General features: G+C 46.9%; 1 protein-coding gene across 1 annotated transcript in view; it reads right to left on the bottom strand.

The window, feature by feature from the left end:
* Positions 1–1,553: 1,553 nt before the first annotated feature.
* Positions 1,554–19,802, bottom strand: part of LOC120042800 (CUB and sushi domain-containing protein 3-like) — a gene marked incomplete at both ends in the record, with an annotated part of 88,387 nt that continues 70,138 nt past the window's right edge. The window contains 2 exons of the mRNA XM_038987608.1: positions 1,554–1,748; positions 1,998–2,018. Of these exons, the coding sequence (XP_038843536.1) occupies positions 1,554–1,748; positions 1,998–2,018 (216 nt within the window). The remainder of the gene's footprint in view (positions 1,749–1,997; positions 2,019–19,802) is intronic.

The following is a 19,802-nucleotide window of genomic DNA, read 5'->3' as shown; positions in this document are numbered from 1 at the left end:
GTCTCTGATTGGGAGCCATATTTAAGGCAGCCATAGGCTTTAGGTGATTGTGGGTAATTGTCTATGTTCTATGTTGCATGTGTGCACTTAGTTCGTTTTAGCTTCACGATCGTTTGTTTTTGTTCGTTTAGTAAGTGTTTGTTTTTCCTTCATTAAAAGAAGATGTATTTTTTCCACGCTGCGCCTTGGTCCACTCATTCGTCTCATAACGATCGTGACAATAGGGTAGCATCCGTGTCCCAAAAGGGCACCGTATTCCATTATTAGGGCACTAATTTCGACCCTATGGGCCCTGGTGAAAAGTAGTGCACTAAATAGGGAATAGAGTGTCGATTGGGATGCACCTAGGCCATACTCAGTGGTGTCCGGTGGTGGGAAAGTTAGAAAAAGAGGAGAAGAGAGAAGAGGAGAAGAGAGAAGAGGAGGAGAGGAGAGGAGAGGAGAAGAGAAGAGAATACTCAGTCGTGTCCGGTGGTGGAAAAAGTACTAAATTGTCATACTTGAGTAAAAGTGAAGATACCTTAATAGAAAATGACTCAAGTAAAAGTCACCCAGTAAAATACTACTTGACTAAAAGTATTTGGTTTTAAATATACTTATTAAATATCAAAAGTAAATGGAATTGCTCAAATATACTTAAGTATCAAATGTAAAAGTATAAATAATTTCAAATTCCTTATATTAAGCAAACCAGACGGTACCATTTTCATTTTTATTTTTATTGACGAATAGCCAGGGGCAACACTCCAACACTCAGACATCATTTACAAACTAAGCATTTGTGTTTAGTGAGTCTGCCAGATCAGAGGCAGTAGGGATGGACCAGGGATGTTCTCTTGATAATTGTGTGAATTGGACCAAGTACTTTTGGATGTCAGACAAAAATGTATGGCGTAAAAAGTACTTTATTTTCTTTAGGAATGTAGTGAAGTAAAAGTAAAAGTTGCCAAAAAATATAAATAGTAAAGTAAAATACAAAATACCCCATAAAAACTACTTAAGTAGTACTTTAAAGTATTTTTACTTAAGTACTTTACACCACTGCTGGTGTCAGCCATGATGCGGTAGTCACCTCAGATATAGTCTAGGTAAATACCCTGAGAGAAAATACCATTACATTCTTCTATGATTGAATTCCAACCAAAGTCAATGCAGAACCACAAGGCTCAAAGCCAGTGGCTCTTTACAGATCAACAGGAAATCAGATTGCAAAGCAGCGACCAGAGAACAGCGACAGTATTAGAGAACCATTATATGTTCTGTGGAACAACCCAGATTCAATAGTGTGCTGGAATTTCATCCTAGTTCACAACGTCAAACAAGACAAATCGAAAACTAGACTGGACTTGATTCAAGAGCCAATCAAGAAAGAAATAAACGCCCATGGGCCAATCCCACTGTGTCAATATGAAGGAATCATGTTTTGTGGTCCCAAATTTCACCTTATTCCCCTTTATAGTGCACTACTTAAGACCAGGGCCTATAGGGGTGTAGTTACTAGTATTTCACTATGCCATTGGGGACACACCCCGTGTTATTAAAGCGAGTCTCACCTCTGCAGATGGGGACGGGGAAATCCCAGACGGCCATATTGCCTGTGTTGAGGACACAGGTAAGGAGTGAGCGACCGTCCAACACGTAGCCCGTCACACACCTGTAGCGGATCGTGTTCCCGATAGTGAACTGTGTTCCGTTTAGGATGCCTTTAGGTGGAACACCAGGGTTCCCACAGGCGCTGCTCCTTAACTCTGGAACACAGACACAGAGAGAGTGTTACCACAGACACTATTACTTAATTCTGGAACACAGACAGAATGTTACCACAGACACTACTCCTTAACTCTGGAACACAGACAGAATGTTACCACAGACACTACTCCTTAACTCTGGAACACAGACAGAGTGTTACCACAGACACTACTCCTTAACTCTGGAACACAGACAGAGTGTTACCACAGACACTGTTCCTTAACTCTGGAACACAGACAGAATGTTACCACAGACACTACTCCTTAACTCTGGAACACAGACACAGAGAGAGTGTTACCACAGACACTACTCCTTAACTCTGGAACACAGACAGAGTGTTACCACAGACACTACTCCTTAACTCTGGAACACAGACAGAGTGTTACCACAGACACTACTCCTTAACTCTGGAACACAGACAGAGTGTTACCACAGACACTGTTCCTTAACTCTGGAACACAGACAGAGTGTTACCACAGACACTACTCCTTAACTCTGGAACACAGACAGAGTGTTACCACAGACACTACTCCTTAACTCTGGAACACAGACAGAGTGTTACCACAGACACTACTCCTTAACTCTGGAACACAGACAGACAGAGTGTTACCACAGACACTACTCCTTAAATCTGGAACACAGACAGACAGAGTGTTACCACAGACACTACTCCTTAACTCTGGAACACAGACAGACAGAGTGTTACCACAGACACTACTCCTTAACTCTGGAACACAGACAGACAGAGTGTTACCACAGACACTACTCCTTAACTCTGGAACACAGACAGACAGAGTGTTACCACAGACACTACTCCTTAAATCTGGAACACAGACAGAATGTTACCACAGACACTACTCCTTAACTCTGGAACACAGACAGAGTGTTACCACAGACACTACTCCTTAACTCTGGAACACAGACAGACAGAGTGTTACCACAGACACTACTCCTTAACTCTGGAACACAGACAGAGTGTTACCACAGACACTACTCCTTAAATCTGGAACACAGACAGAATGTTACCACAGACACTACTCCTTAACTCTGGAACACAGACAGAGAGAATGTCACTAAATCCACTTCAATCAGTGTAGGTGAAGGGGAGGAGACGGGTTAAAGAAGGATTTAAGGTGAACGAGCAAGACAAAAGGTTGAATATCCTTTGAACGGGGTATGTTAGTAGATGACATGCGCACCGGTTTGTGGCAAGAACTGAAACGATGCTGGGTTTTTCCCCCTCAATAGTTTCCTGTGTGTATGAAGAATGGTCCACCACCCAAAGGACATCCAGCCAACTGGACACAACTGTATGTATTTGTATTTGTATTTTGTATTTGTATTTGTATTTGTTATGGATCCCCATTAGTTCCTGCCAAGGCAGCAGCTACTCTTCTTGGGGTTTATTATGGATCCCCATTAGTTCCTGACAAGGCAGCAGCTACTCTTCCTGGGGTTTATTATGGATCCCCATTAGTTCCTGCCAAGGCAGCAGCTACTCTTCCTGGGGTTTATTATGGATCCTCATTAGTTCCTGCCAAGGCAGCAGCTACTCTTCTTGGGGTTTATTATGGATCCCCATTAGTTCCTGCCAAGGCAGCAGCTACTCTTCCTGGGGTTTATTATGGATCCCCATTAGTTCCTGCCAAGGCATCAGCTACTCTTCTTGGGGTTTATTATGGATCCCCATTAGTTCCTGCCAAGGCAGCAGCTACTCTTCCTGGGGTTTATTATGGATCCCCATTAGTTCCTGCCAAGGCATCAGCTACTCTTGCTGGGATTTATTATGGATCCCCATTAGTTCCTGCCAAGGCAGCAGCTACTCTTCCTGGGGTTTATTATGGATCACCATTAGTTCCTGCCAAGGCAGCAGCTACTCTTTCTGGTGTTTATTATGGATCCCCATTAGTTCCTGCCAAGGCAGCAGCTACTCTTCCTGGGGTTTATTATGGATCACCATTAGTTCCTGCCAAGGCAGCAGCTACTCTTCCTGGGGTTTATTATGGATCCCCATTAGTTCCTGCCAAGGCAGCAGCTACTCTTTCTGGGGTTTATTATGGATCCCCATTAGTTCCTGCCAAGGCAGCAGCTACTCTTTCTGGTGTTTATTATGGATCCCCATTAGTTCTTGCCAAGGCAGCAGCTACTCTTCCTGGGATCCAGCAAAATGAAGGCAGTTATACAATTATACAACAATACATTCATAACAGATTTCCCAACACATTAAGTGTGTGCCCTCAGGCCCCTACTCCACTACCACATACCTACAACACAAAATCCATGTTTACATATGTGTATAGTGTGATTGTTATCGTGTGTGTGTGTGTATGCATGTGTCTTGGCCTATGTTTGTGTTGCTTCACAGTCTCCGCTGTTCCATAAGGTGTATTTTTATCTGTTATTTTTTATCTGATTCTACTGCTGTATCAGTTACCTGATGTGGAATAGAGTTCCATGTATTCATGGCTCTATGTAGTACCGTGTGCCTCCCATAGTCTGTTCTGGACTTGGGGACTGTGAAGAGACCTCTGGTGGCATGTCTTGTGGGGGTACGCATGGGGTGTCCGAGCTGTGTGGTAGTCGTTTAAACAGACAGCTCGGTGCTTTCAACATGTCAATACCTCTCACAAATACAAGTAGTGATGAAGTCGATCTCTCCTCCACTTTGAGACAGGAGAGATTGACATGCAGACCGAGGCTCTTCGGTGTTCCTCAAGGTTCCGTTTTAGGACCACTATTGTTTTCACCATATATTCTACCTCTTGGTGATGTCATTCGGAAACATAATGTTAACTTTCACTGCAATGCGGACGATACACAGCTGTAGATTTCTATGAAACATGGTGAAGCCCCAAAATTGCCCTCGCTGGAAGCCTGTGTTTCAGACATAAGGAAGTGGATGGCGGCAACTGTTTTACTTTTAAATTTGGACAAAACAGAGATTCTAGTTCTAGGTCCCAAGAAACAAAGAGCTCTTTTGTTGGATCAGACATTTAATCTTGATGGTTGTACAGTCGTCTCAAATAAAACTGTGAAGGGCCTCAGTGTTACTCTGGACCCTGATCTCTCTTTTTGACGAACATATCAAGAATTTTTCAAGGACAGCTTTTTTCCATCTTTGTAACATTGCAAAAATCTTCAACTTTTTGTCCAAAAATGATGCAGAAAAGCTTGTCCATGCTTTTGTCCCTTCTAGATTAGACTACTGCAATGCTCTACTTTCCGGCTACCTGGATAGCGAACTAAATAAACTTCAGTGAGTGCTAAACACGGCTGCTAGAGTCTTGACTAGAACCAACATTTTTGATCATATTACTCCAGTGCTAGCCTCTCTACACTGGCTTCCTGTTATGGCAAGGGCTGATTTCAAGGTTTTACTGCTAACCTACAATGCATTACATGGGCTTGCTCCTATCTCTCCGATTTGGTCCTGCCGTACATACCTACACGTACGCTACGGTCACAAGACGCAGGCCTCCTTATTGTCCCTGGAATTTCTAAGCAAACAGCTGGAGGCAGGGTTTTCTCCTATAGAGCTCCATCTTTATGAAATGGTCTACCTATCCATGTGAGAAACGCAGACTCAGTCTCGACCTTTAAGTCTTTATTGAAGACTCATCTCTTCAGTAGGTCCTATGATTGAGTGTAGTCTGGCCCAGGGGTGCGAAGGTGAACGGAAAGGCACTGGAGCGACGAACCGCCCTTGCTGTCTCTGCCTGGCCGGTTCCCCTCTCTCCACTGGGTTCTCTGCCTCTAACCCTATTACAGGGGCTGAGTCACTGGCTTACTGGTGCTCTTCCATGCCTTCCCTAGGAGGGGTGCGTCACTTGAGTGGGTTGAGTCACTGATGTGATCTTCCTGTCCAGGTTGGCGCCCCCTCGGGTTCGTGCCGTGGGGGAGATCTTTGTGGGTTATACTCGGCCTTGTCTCAGGATGGTAAGTTGGTGGTTGAAGATATCCCTCTAGTGGTGTGGGGGCTGTGTTTTGGCACAGGTCGGACAGGGCCACAGCGTCTCCCGACCCCTCCTGTCTCAGCCTCCAGTATCTATGCTGCAATAGTTTATGAGTCATGGGGCTAGGGTCAGTCTGTTAAATCTGGTGTATTTTTCCTGTCTTATCCGGTGTCCTGTGTGAATTTAAGCTCCCTCTAATTCTCTCTCCCTCCCCTCCCGGAGGACCTGGGACCATGCCTCAGGACTATCTGGCCTGATGACTCCTTGCTGTCCCCAGTCCACCTGACCGTGCTGCTGCTCCAGTTTCAACTGTTCTGCCTGCGGCTATGGAACTGTGACCTGTCCACGGACATGCTACCTGTCCCAGAACTGCTGTTTTCGAGTCTCTATCTCTATCGCACCTGCTGTCTCTAACTCTGAACGCTCGGCTATAAAAAGCCAACTGACATTTACTCCTGAGGTGCTGACTTGTTGCACCCTCGACAACCACTGTGATTATTATTATTTGAACCTGCTGGTAATCTATGATCTTTTGAACATCATGGCCATGTTCTGTTATAATCTCCAACTGGCACAGAAGAGGACTGTCCACCCCTCAGAGCCTGGTTCCTCTCTAGGTTTCTTCCTAGGTTCTGGCCTTTCTAGAGAGTTTTTCCTAGCCACCGTGCTTCTACACCTGCATTGCTTGCTGTTTGGGGTTTTTAGGGCTGGGTTTCTGTACAGCACTTTGTGACATCGGCTGATGTAAAAAAAAATATTTTAAAAAAGTTTAAAAAAAAGGGCTTTATAAATATATTTGATTTATTGATATTATTAGTATTTGCTCTCTCAATATTAGGAACGTGTTCTTAATGTTTTGTACACTCAGTGTATATTGGTGATACAACGTTAAACTGTTAAACCCCATATACCTCTCAGTGAATGTAACCACCGGTTCAATAACGACATTCATATCCAACGTTTGGAGTTATCTTCTGACACATTGGCACACCTGCCCAATATGTAAAAAACTATGTTTGTTTCAATTTAAACCACTGACAAAAGTTGGATTTGTGTTGTTATATTTGTTTTTTTAAATGAATGTCTATGTACTGCTACTGCAGACAGAGTAGAATATGTTGAATGTCAATGCACTGTGAATTACTATAATAATTACATACATCAGGGAGCACGTCCGGTGAACTGGTCAGGGATCCATAGCCGCAGGCAGAACAGTTGAAACGCCATTTGCACACAACATATACAGTCTTTTTTTCCCCTATTGTGTTATTGACTGTACGTTTGTTTACTCCATGTGTAACTCTGTGTTGTTGTTTGTTTGTGTCACACTGCTTTGCTTTATTCTTGACCAGGTCACAGTTGTAAATGAGAACTTGTTCTCAACTAGCCTACCTGGTTAAATAAAGGAGAAATATATATTTTGATTGTCTATGTACTGCTACTGAGGACAGAGTAGAATATGTTGAATATCAATCACTGTGAATTAATATAATAATTACACACTTCAGTTAAAACAACAACAGACAAACATAACGGCTATGCGATTAAAATTAAAAGGATTTATTCTGTCAAACAGTTTGATAGAAAACATATTGCAGTCGAGTGCAGATAATATTATTGTTGTGCTTGTGTACCATCTGGCTTTCAGCTAATTATTCTGGAACCAGACTAGGGGACTTGCATCCCAAACGGCCCCCTATTCCCCAATGTAGTGCACTACTTTTGACCAGGGTCAATAGGGATCTGGTTAAAAGCAGTGCACTACATAGGGAATATGGTGTCGTTTTGGCCCACGACCCTAGAACCACATTTCCTCTTAAGAGAGAAACTGCTGTCTGTGAAGAACACATTGAAAACCTAATCATAAAGTTTACTGGCAGAAACAGAAACTGTCATACTTTCCATTGCTCGTTCTCTGCAACCAGTCACCGTTTTCACACTTCATTTGTATACAGTAAATGTATTTACCACATGTCGTCTCCAGACTCTCCAGCCTTCTGTGTGTTTATCTCGGAGGGGTTTTGGGTAAAAAGCAGGAGACACATTTCTGTCTCGTATCAATAAATCTCCAAAAACAGAATCGAATCTTGTGCGTGCACTAGCGATCTGGACTGTCTGCCACGAGAGATTACATGTGTATTGTCTATGATTACGTCTAGGAGTTTTTATTGGATTGGATTTCTGCCACGTCCAAGAGTATGATCTGATAACAGATGATAACGGACAGAGGGATTAATGGTAGAGCTATATTCATCAGATGGATTTGTTTGGAGAATGAACAGGATGGGTTAATACAGTATAACAGTTAATGTGCACATCAAACCATTTCACAGCATATCACAATGTTTACAAATCCACTTGAAAATAGCTCTTTACATATTAGAAGAGAAACCAACATTTCATATTCAGTTCACTACAGAATAGAGAATATATGTAATAACAAGCACATGCTCCATGTCAGGTGGCCTGTCACGGTCGTTGCTGGACGAGGACCAAGGTGCAGCGTGGCGAGCGTACATTTTACCTTTTATTTGAAATGTCGCCGACAAAAACAACAAACGAGGAAAACAACCGTGAAACTACAGGGTCACTAACAAAACCAACTACCCACACTGACAGGAGGGAAGCTACAGGGTCACTAACAAAATCAACTACCCACACTGACAGGAGGGAAGCTACAGGGTCACTAACAAAATCAACTACCCACACTGACAGGAGGGAAGCTACAGGGTCACTAACAAAATCAACTACCCACACTGACAGGAGGGAAGCTACAGGGTCACTAACAAAACCAACTACCCACACTGACAGGAGGGAAGCTACAGGGCCACTAACAAAACCAACTACCCACACTGACAGGAGGGAAGCTACAGGGCTACAGGGTCACTAACAAAACCAACTACCCACACTGACAGGAGGGAAGCTACAGGGCCACTAACAAAACCAACTACCCACACTGACAGGAGGGAAGCTACAAGGCTACAGGGTCACTAACAAAACCAACTACCCACACTGACAGGAGGGAAGCTACAGGGCCACTAACAAAACCAACTACCCACACTGACAGGAGGGAAGCTACAGGGCTACAGGGTCACTAACAAAACCAACTACCCACACTGACAGGAGGGAAGCTACAGGGCCACTAACAAAACCAACTACCCACACTGACAGGAGGGAAGCTACAGGGCCACTAACAAAACCAACTACCCACACTGACAGGAGGGAAGCTACAGGGCTACAGGGCCACTAAATAAACCAACTACCCACACTGACAGGAGGGAAGCTACAGGGTCACTAACAAAACCAACTACCCACACTGACAGGAGGGAAGCTACAGGGCCACTAACAAAACCAACTACCCACACTGACAGGAGGGAAGCTACAGGGCTACAGGGCCACTAAATAAACCAACTACCCACACTGACAGGAGGGAAGCTACAGGGTCACTAACAAAACCAACTACCCACACTGACAGGAGGGAAGCTACAGGGTCACTAACAAAACCAACTACCCACACTGACAGGAGGGAAGCTACAGGGCCACTAACAAAACCAACTACCCACACTGACAGGAGGGAAGCTACAGGGCTACAGGGCCACTAAATAAACCAACTACCCACACTGACAGGAGGGAAGCTACAGGGTCACTAACAAAACCAACTACCCACACTGACAGGAGGGAAGCTACAGGGTCACTAACAAAATCAACTACCCACACTGACAGGAGGGAAGCTACAGGGTCACTAACAAAACCAACTACCCACACTGACAGGAGGGAAGCTACAGGGTCACTAACAAAACCAACTACCCACACTGACAGGAGGGAAGCTACAGGGCCACTAACAAAACCAACTACCCACACTGACAGGAGGGAAGCTACAGGGCTACAGGGCCACTAAATAAACCAACTACCCACACTGACAGGAGGGAAGCTACAGGGTCACTAACAAAACCAACTACCCACACTGACAGGAGGGAAGCTACAGGGTCACTAACAAAATCAACTACCCACACTGACAGGAGGGAAGCTACAGGGTCACTAACAAAACCAACTACCCACACTGACAGGAGGGAAGCTACAGGGCCACTAACAAAACCAACTACCCACACTGACAGGAGGGAAGCTACAGGGCCACTAACAAAACCAACTACCCACACTGACAGGAGGGAAGCTACAGGGTCACTAACAAAACCAACTACCCACACTGACAGGAGGGAAGCTACAGGGCCACTAACAAAACCAACTACCCACACTGACAGGAGGGAAGCTACAGGGTCACTAACAAAACCAACTACCCACACTGACAGGAGGGAAGCTACAGGGCCACTAACAAAACCAACTACCCACACTGACAGGAGGGAAGCTACAGGGTCACTAACAAAACCAACTACCCACACTGACAGGAGGGAAGCTACAGGGCTACAGGGCCACGAACAAAATCAACTACCCACACTGACAGGAGGGAAGCTACAGGGCCACTAACAAAATCAACTACCCACACTGACAGGAGGGAAGCTACAGGGTCACTAACAAAACCAACTACCCACACTGACAGGAGGGAAGCTACAGGGTCACTAACAAAACCAACTACCCACACTGACAGGAGGGAAGCTACAGGGCTACAGGGTCACTAACAAAATCAACTACCCACACTGACAGGAGGGAAGCTACAAGGCTACAGGGCCACGAACAAAACCAACTACCCACACTGACAGGAGGGAAGCTACAGGGCTACAGGGTCACTAACAAAATCAACTACCCACACTGACAGGAGGGAAGCTACAGGGCTACAGGGCCACGAACAAAATCAACTACCCACACTGACAGGAGGGAAGCTACAGGGCTACAGGGTCACTAACAAAATCAACTACCCACACTGACAGGAGGGAAGCTACAGGGCTACAGGGCCACGAACAAAACCAACTACCCACACTGACAGGAGGGAAGCTACAGGGTCACTAACAAAATCAACTACCCACACTGACAGGAGGGAAGCTACAGGGCTACAGGGTCACTAACAAAACCAACTACCCACACTGACAGGAGGGAAGCTACAGGGTCACTAACAAAACCAACTACCCACACTGACAGGAGGGAAGCTACAGGGCTACAGGGTCACTAACAAAATCAACTACCCACACTGACAGGAGGGAAGCTACAAGGCTACAGGGCCACGAACAAAACCAACTACCCACACTGACAGGAGGGAAGCTACAGGGCTACAGGGTCACTAACAAAATCAACTACCCACACTGACAGGAGGGAAGCTACAGGGCTACAGGGCCACGAACAAAATCAACTACCCACACTGACAGGAGGGAAGCTACAGGGCTACAGGGTCACGAACAAAATCAACTACCCACACTGACAGGAGGGAAGCTACAGGGCTACAGGGCCACGAACAAAACCAACTACCCACACTGACAGGAGGGAAGCTACAGGGTCACTAACAAAACCAACTACCCACACTGACAGGAGGGAAGCTACAGGGCTACAGGGTCACTAACAAAACCAACTACCCACACTGACAGGAGGGAAGCTACAGGGCTACTGGGCCACGAACAAAATCAACTACCCACACTGACAGGAGGGAAGCTACAGGGCTACAGGGCCACTAACAAAACCAACTACCCACACTGACAGGAGGGAAGCTACAAGGCTACAGGGCCACTAACAAAACCAACTACCCACACTGACAGGAGGGAAGCTACAGGGTCACTAACAAAACCAACTACCCACACTGACAGGAGGGAAGCTACAAGGCTACAGGGCCACTAACAAAACCAACTACCCACACTGACAGGAGGGAAGCTACAAGGCTACAGGGCCACTAACAAAACCAACTACCCACACTGACAGGAGGGAAGCTACAAGGCTACAGGGCCACTAACAAAACCAACTACCCACACTGACAGGAGGGAAGCTACAGGGTCACTAACAAAACCAACTACCCACACTGACAGGAGGGAAGCTACAGGGTCACTAACAAAATCAACTACCCACACTGACAGGAGGGAAGCTACAGGGTCACTAACAAAACCAACTACCCACACTGAAAGGAGGGAAACTACAGGGTCACTAACAAAATCAACTACCCACACTGACAGGAGGGAAGCTACAGGGTCACTAACAAAACCAACTACCCACACTGACAGGAGGGAAACTACAGGGTCACTAACAAAACCAACTACCCACACTGACAGGAGGGAAGCTACAGGGTCACTAACAAAACCAACTACCCACACTGACAGGAGGGAAACTACAGGGTCACTAACAAAACCAACTACCCACACTGACAGGAGGGAAGCTACAGGGCCACTAACAAAACCAACTACCCACACTGACAGGAGGGAAGCTACAGGGCTACAGGGCCACTAACAAAACCAACTACCCACACTGACAGGAGGGAAGCTACAGGGCTACAGGGTCACTAACAAAATCAACTACCCACACTGACAGGAGGGAAGCTACAGGGCTACAGGGCCACTAACAAAACCAACTACCCACACTGACAGGAGGGAAGCTACAAGGCTACAGGGCCACTAACAAAACCAACTACCCACACTGACAGGAGGGAAGCTACAGGGTCACTAACAAAACCAACTACCCACACTGACAGGAGGGAAGCTACAAGGCTACAGGGCCACTAACAAAACCAACTACCCACACTGACAGGAGGGAAGCTACAAGGCTACAGGGCCACTAACAAAACCAACTACCCACACTGACAGGAGGGAAGCTACAAGGCTACAGGGCCACTAACAAAACCAACTACCCACACTGACAGGAGGGAAGCTACAGGGTCACTAACAAAACCAACTACCCACACTGACAGGAGGGAAGCTACAGGGTCACTAACAAAATCAACTACCCACACTGACAGGAGGGAAGCTACAGGGTCACTAACAAAACCAACTACCCACACTGAAAGGAGGGAAACTACAGGGTCACTAACAAAATCAACTACCCACACTGACAGGAGGGAAGCTACAGGGTCACTAACAAAACCAACTACCCACACTGACAGGAGGGAAACTACAGGGTCACTAACAAAACCAACTACCCACACTGACAGGAGGGAAGCTACAGGGTCACTAACAAAACCAACTACCCACACTGACAGGAGGGAAACTACAGGGTCACTAACAAAACCAACTACCCACACTGACAGGAGGGAAGCTACAGGGTCACTAACAAAACCAACTACCCACACTGACAGGAGGGAAACTACAGGGTCACTAACAAAACCAACTACCCACACTGACAGGAGGGAAGCTACAGGGTCACTAACAAAACCAACTACCCACACTGACAGGAGGGAAACTACAGGGTCACTAACAAAACCAACTACCCACACTGACAGGAGGGAAGCTACAGGGTCACTAACAAAACCAACTACCCACACTGACAGGAGGGAAGCTACAGGGTCACTAACAAAACCAACTACCCACACTGACAGGAGGGAAGCTACAGGGTCACTAACAAAACCAACTACCCACACTGACAGGAGGGAAACTACAGGGTCACTAACAAAACCAACTACCCACACTGACAGGAGGGAAGCTACAGGGTCACTAACAAAACCAACTACCCACACTGACAGGAGGGAAGCTACAGGGTCACTAACAAAACCAACTACCCACACTGACAGGAGGGAAACTACAGGGTCACTAACAAAACCAACTACCCACACTGACAGGAGGGAAACTACAGGGTCACTAACAAAACCAACTACCCACACTGACAGGAGGGAAGCTACAGGGTCACTAACAAAACCAACTACCCACACTGACAGGAGGGAAGCTACAGGGTCACTAACAAAACCAACTACCCACACTGACAGGAGGGAAGCTACAGGGTCACTAACAAAACCAACTACCCACACTGACAGGAGGGAAGCTACAGGGTCACTAACAAAACCAACTACCCACACTGACAGGAGGGAAGCTACAGGGTCACTAACAAAATCAACTACCCACACTGACAGGAGGGAAGCTACAGGGCTACAGGGTCACTAACAAAATCAACTACCCACACTGACAGGAGGGAAGCTACAGGGCTACAGGGCCACGAACAAAATCAACTACCCACACTGACAGGAGGGAAGCTACAGGGTCACTAACAAAATCAACTACCCACACTGACAGGAGGGAAGCTTACAGGGCTACAGGGCCACTAACAAAATCAACTACCCACACTGACAGGAGGGAAGCTTACAGGGCTACAGGGTCACTAACAAAATCAACTACCCACACTGACAGGAGGGAAGCTACAGGGCTACAGGGTCACTAACAAAATCAACTACCCACACTGACAGGGGGGAAGCTACAGGGTCACTAACAAAATCAACTACCCACACTGACAGGAGGGAAGCTACAGGGCTACAGGGCCACTAACAAAATCAACTACCCACACTGACAGGGGGGAAGCTACAGGGTCACTAACAAAATCAACTACCCACACTGACAGGAGGGAAGCTACAGGGCTACAGGGCCACTAACAAAATCAACTACCCACACTGACAGGAGGGAAGCTACAGGGTCACTAACAAAATCAACTACCCACACTGACAGGAGGGAAGCTTACAGGGCTACAGGGCCACTAACAAAATCAACTACCCACACTGACAGGAGGGAAGCTTACAGGGCTACAGGGTCACTAACAAAATCAACTACCCACACTGACAGGAGGGAAGCTACAGGGCTACAGGGTCACTAACAAAATCAACTACCCACACTGACAGGAGGGAAGCTACAGGGCTACAGGGCCACGAACAAAATCAACTACCCACACTGAGAGGAGGGAAGCTTACAGGGCTACAGGGCCACTAAATAAACCAACTACCCACACTGACAGGAGGGAAGCTTACAGGGCTACAGGGCCACTAAATAAACCAACTACCCACACTGACAGGAGGAAAGCTACAGGGCCACTAACAAAACCAACTACCCACACTGACAGGAGGGAAGCTACAGGGTCACTAACAAAACCAACTACCCACACTGACAGGAGGGAAGCTACAGGGCTACAGGGTCACTAACAAAACCAACTACCCACACTGACAGGAGGGAAGCTTACAGGGCCACTAACAAAACCAACTACCCACACTGACAGGAGGGAAGCTACAGGGCTACAGGGCCACTAACAAAACCAACTACCCACACTGACAAGAGGGAAGCTACAGGGCCACTAACAAAACCAACTACCCACACTGACAGGAGGGAAGCTTACAGGGCCACTAACAAAACCAACTACCCACACTGACAGGAGGGAAGCTACAGGGCCACTAACAAAACCAACTACCCACACTGACAGGAGGGAAGCTACAAGGCTACAGGGTCACTAACAAAACCAACTACCCACACTGACAGGAGGGAAGCTTACAGGGCTACAGGGCCACTAACAAAACCAACTACCCACACTGACAGGAGGGAAGCTACAGGGCCACTAACAAAACCAACTACCCACACTGACAGGAGGGAAGCTTACAGGGCCACTAACAAAACCAACTACCCACACTGACAGGAGGGAAGCTACAGGGCCACTAACAAAACCAACTACCCACACTGACAGGAGGGAAGCTACAGGGCTACAGGGTCACTAACAAAACCAACTACCCACACTGACAGGAGGGAAGCTTACAGGGCTACAGGGCCACTAACAAAACCAACTACCCACACTGACAGGAGGGAAGCTACAGGGCCACTAACAAAACCAACTACCCACACTGACAGGAGGGAAGCTACAGGGCTACAGGGCCACGAACAAAACCAACTACCCACACTGACAGGAGGGAAGCTACAGGGCCACTAACAAAACCAACTACCCACACTGACAGGAGGGAAGCTACAGGGCTACAGGGCCACGAACAAAACCAACTACCCACACTGACAGGAGGGAAGCTACAGGGCCACTAACAAAACCAACTACCCACACTGACAGGAGGGAAGCTACAGGGCTACAGGGCCACTAACAAAACCAACTACCCACACTGACAGGAGGGAAGCTACAGGGCCACTAACAAAACCAACTACCCACACTGACAGGAGGGAAGCTACAGGGCCACTAACAAAACCAACTACCCACACTGACAGGAGGGAAGCTACAGGGCTACAGGGCCACTAACAAAACCAACTACCCACACTGACAGGAGGGAAGCTACAGGGCCACTAACAAAACCAACTACCCACACTGACAGGAGGGAAGCTACAGGGCTACAGGGCCACTAAATAAACCAACTACCCACACTGACAGGAGGGAAGCTACAGGGCCACTAACAAAATCAACTACCCACACTGACAGGAGGGAAGCTTACAGGGCTACAGGGCCACTAAATAAACCAACTACCCACACTGACAGGAGGGAAAAAGGGCTGCCTAAGTATGGTTCCCAATCAGAGACAACGATAGACAGCTGTCCCTGATTGAGAACCGTACCCGGGCCAAAACATAGAAATACAAAAACATAGAAAACAAAACATAGAATGGGCCACCCCAAATCACACCCTGACCAAACCAAAATAGAGACATAAAAAGGCTCTCTAAGATCAGGGCCAACAACTAGCAACAAATAGGCAGGTGAGAAAATACATGTCTAAACCCCATCTGTTGCACAATATGTTAGCATCAGAATCTGATGAAATGTTGCATCAAGCATATGTCACCCCACAACAGCTTCTCAACCCTCTTCCCAAAGTTAGCTACAGTACATTGCTACAATAGCGAAAGGAATTGCTCGTAAAGGAATAGTTCTGTAATCCTGGCCCGGCCATTCCCAAATAAATCGAAGAGGAACCATGATTTACTGGTCGGTCATGGCTCTGGTTTAAAGCAATGGAGGCATTTTGCTAACATTATAACAGGTCTGACTCAATTACCTTTGGTGTATTGAAATACATTATAAGTCCAACCAGAGTCTAAGAATGAATGGATAGACAATATGTTAAAGACACATTTTATGCATTTCTTTCTGATAAATTCCTATATTTGCCAAAAGAAGCAATTCCAAACATGGCCCGTCAGAAGGCAGACTAAAGTTAAGCTGAAAAATGTTTAGCTCAAATGTTAAACTGAAAATATGAAAAATAATCTTTCAGTCGCAATGTTCGCCAAGATTGAAACAAACGCATATTAACACTCATTATAACTCTAGGTGTGTGGCTAAGTTTCATGACAAACAGGAAACAAAAAATAACCCATTCAGAAAAATCTGGTCAATTCCATCCAGCAGCACGTGACCTCATAATGCTTCTGGTCAATTCCATGCTCAGTCCTGCAGCACGTGACCTCATAATGCTTCTGGTCAATTCCATGCTCAGTCTTGCAGCACGTGACCTCATAATGCTTCTGGTCAATTCCATGCTCAGTCCAGCAGCACGTGACCTCATAATGCTTCTGGTGAATTCCATGCTCAGTCCAGCAGCACGTGACCTAATAATGCTTCTGGTCAATTCCATGCTCAGTCCAGCAGCACGTGACCTCATAATGCTTCTGGTCAATTCCATGCTCAGTCCAGCAGCACGTGACCTCATAATGCTTCTGGTCAATTCCATGTTCAGTCCAGCAGCACGTGACCTCATAATGCTTCTGGTCAATTCCATGTTCAGTCCAGCAGCACGTGACCTCATAATGCTTCTGGTCAATTCCATGCTCAGTCCAGCAGCACGTGACCTCATAATGCTTCTGGTCAATTCCATGTTCAGTCCAGCAGCACGTGACCTCATAATGCTTCTGGTCAATTCCATGCTCAGTCCAGCAGCACGTGATCTCATAATGGTTCTGGTCAATTCCATGCTCAGTCCAGCAGCACGTAACCTCATAATGCTTCTGGTCAATTCCATGTTCAGTCTAGCAGCACGTGACCTCATAATGCTTCTGGTCAATTCCATGTTCAGTCCAGCAGCACGTGACCTCATAATGCTTCTGGTCAATTCCATGTTCAGTCCAGCAGCACGTGACCTCATAATGCTTCTGGTCAATTCCATGTTCAGTCCAGCAGCACGTGACCTCATAATGCTTCTGGTCAATTCCATGTTCAATCCAGCAGCACGTGACCTCATAATGCTTCTGGTCAATTCCATGCTCAGTCCAGCAGCACGTGACCTCATAATGCTTCTGGTCAATTCCATGCTCAGTCCAGCAGCACGTGACCTCATAATGCTTCTGGTCAATTCCCTGCTCAGTCCAGCAGCACGTGACCTCATAATGCTTCTGGTCAATTCCATGCTGTCCAGCAGCACGTGACCTCATAATGCTTCTGGTCAATTCCCTGCTCAGTCCAGCAGCACGTGACCTCATAATGCTTCTGGTCAATTCCATGCTCAGTCCAGCAGCACGTGACCTCATAATGCTTCTGGTCAATTCCATACTCAGTCCAGCAGCACGTGACCTCATAATGCTTCTGGTCAATTCCATGCTCAGTCCAGCAGCACGTGACCTCATAATGCTTCTGGTCAATTCCATGTTCAGTCCAGCAGCACGTGACCTCATAATGCTTCTGGTCAATTCCATGTTCAGTCCAGCAGCACGTGACCTCATAATGCTTCTGGTCAATTCCATGCTCAGTCCAGCAGCACGTGACCTCATAATGCTTCTGGTCAATTCCATGCTCAGTCCAGCAGCACGTGACCTCATAATGCTTCTGGTCAATCCCATGCTCAGTCCAGCAGCACGTGACCTCATAATGCTTCTGGTCAATTCCATGCTCAGTCCAGCAGCACGTGACCTCATAATGCTTCTGGTCATTCCATGCTCAGTCCAGCAGCACGTGACCTCATAATGCTTCTGGTCAATTCCATGCTCAGTCCAGCAGCACGTGACCTCATAATGCTTCTGGTCAATTCCATGCTCAGTCCAGCAGCACGTGACCTCATAATGCTTCTGGTCAATCCCATGCTCAGTCCAGCAGCACGTGACCTCATAATGCTTCTGGTCAATTCCATGCTCAGTCCAGCAGCACGTGACCTCATAATGCTTCTGGTCAATCCCATGCTCAGTCAGCAGCACGTGACCTCATAATGCTTCTGGTCAATTCCATGTTCAGTCCAGCAGCACGTGACCTCATAATCTTCTGTCAATTCCATGCTCAGTCCAGCAGCACGTGACCTCATAATGCTTCTGGTCAATTCCCATGCTCAGTCCAGCAGCACGTGACCTCATAATGCTTCTGGTCAATCCATGCTCAGTCCAGCAGCACGTGACCTCATAATGCTTCTGGTCAATTCCATTGCTCAGTCCAGCAGCACGTGACCTCATAATGCTTCCTGGTCAACTCCATGCTCAGTCCCAGCAGCACGTGACCTCATAATGCTTCTGGTCAATCTTCCATGCTCAGTCCAGCAGCACGTGACCTCATAATGCTTCTGGTCAAATCCCATGCTTCAGTCCAGCAGCACGTGACCTCATAATGCTTCTGGTCAATCCCATGCTCAGTCCAGCCGCACGTGACCTCATAAGCTTCTGGTCAATTCCATCGCTCAGTCCAGCAGCACGTGACCTCATAATGCTTCTGGTCAATTCCTCCATGCTCAGTCCAGCAGCACGTGACCTCATTAATGCTTATGGTCAATCCCATGCTCAGTCCAGCAGCACGTGACCTCACTAATGCTTCCTGGTCCAATTCCATGCTCAGTCCAGCAGCACGTGACCTCATAATGCTTCTGGTCAATTCCATGCTCAGTCCAGCAGCACTGACCTCATAATGCTTCTGGTCAATTCCATGCTCAGTCCAGCAGCACGTGACCTCATAATGCTTCTGGTCAATTCCATGCTCAGTCCAGCAGCACGTGACCTCATAATGCTTCTGGTCAATTCCATGCTCAGTCCAGCAGCACGTGACCTCATAATGCTTCTGGTCAATTCCATGCTCAGTCCAGCAGCACGTGACCTCATAATGCTTCTGGTCAATCCCATGCTCAGTCCAGCAGCACGTGACCTCATATGCTTCTGGTCCAATTCCATGCTCAGTCCAGCAGCACGTGACCTCATAATGCTTCTGGTCAATTCCATGCTCAGTCCAGCAGCACTGACCTCATGCTGCTTCTGGTCAATCCCATGCTCAGTCCAGCAGCACGTGACCTCATAATGCTTCTGGTCATTCCAT

Source organism: Salvelinus namaycush, unplaced genomic scaffold (genome assembly GCF_016432855.1).
Source record: "Salvelinus namaycush isolate Seneca unplaced genomic scaffold, SaNama_1.0 Scaffold782, whole genome shotgun sequence".
NCBI lineage: Eukaryota > Metazoa > Chordata > Actinopteri > Salmoniformes > Salmonidae > Salvelinus > Salvelinus namaycush.
The sequence above is the reverse complement of the archived record's forward strand: the minus strand, read 5'-3'. Positions and strand labels throughout refer to the sequence as shown.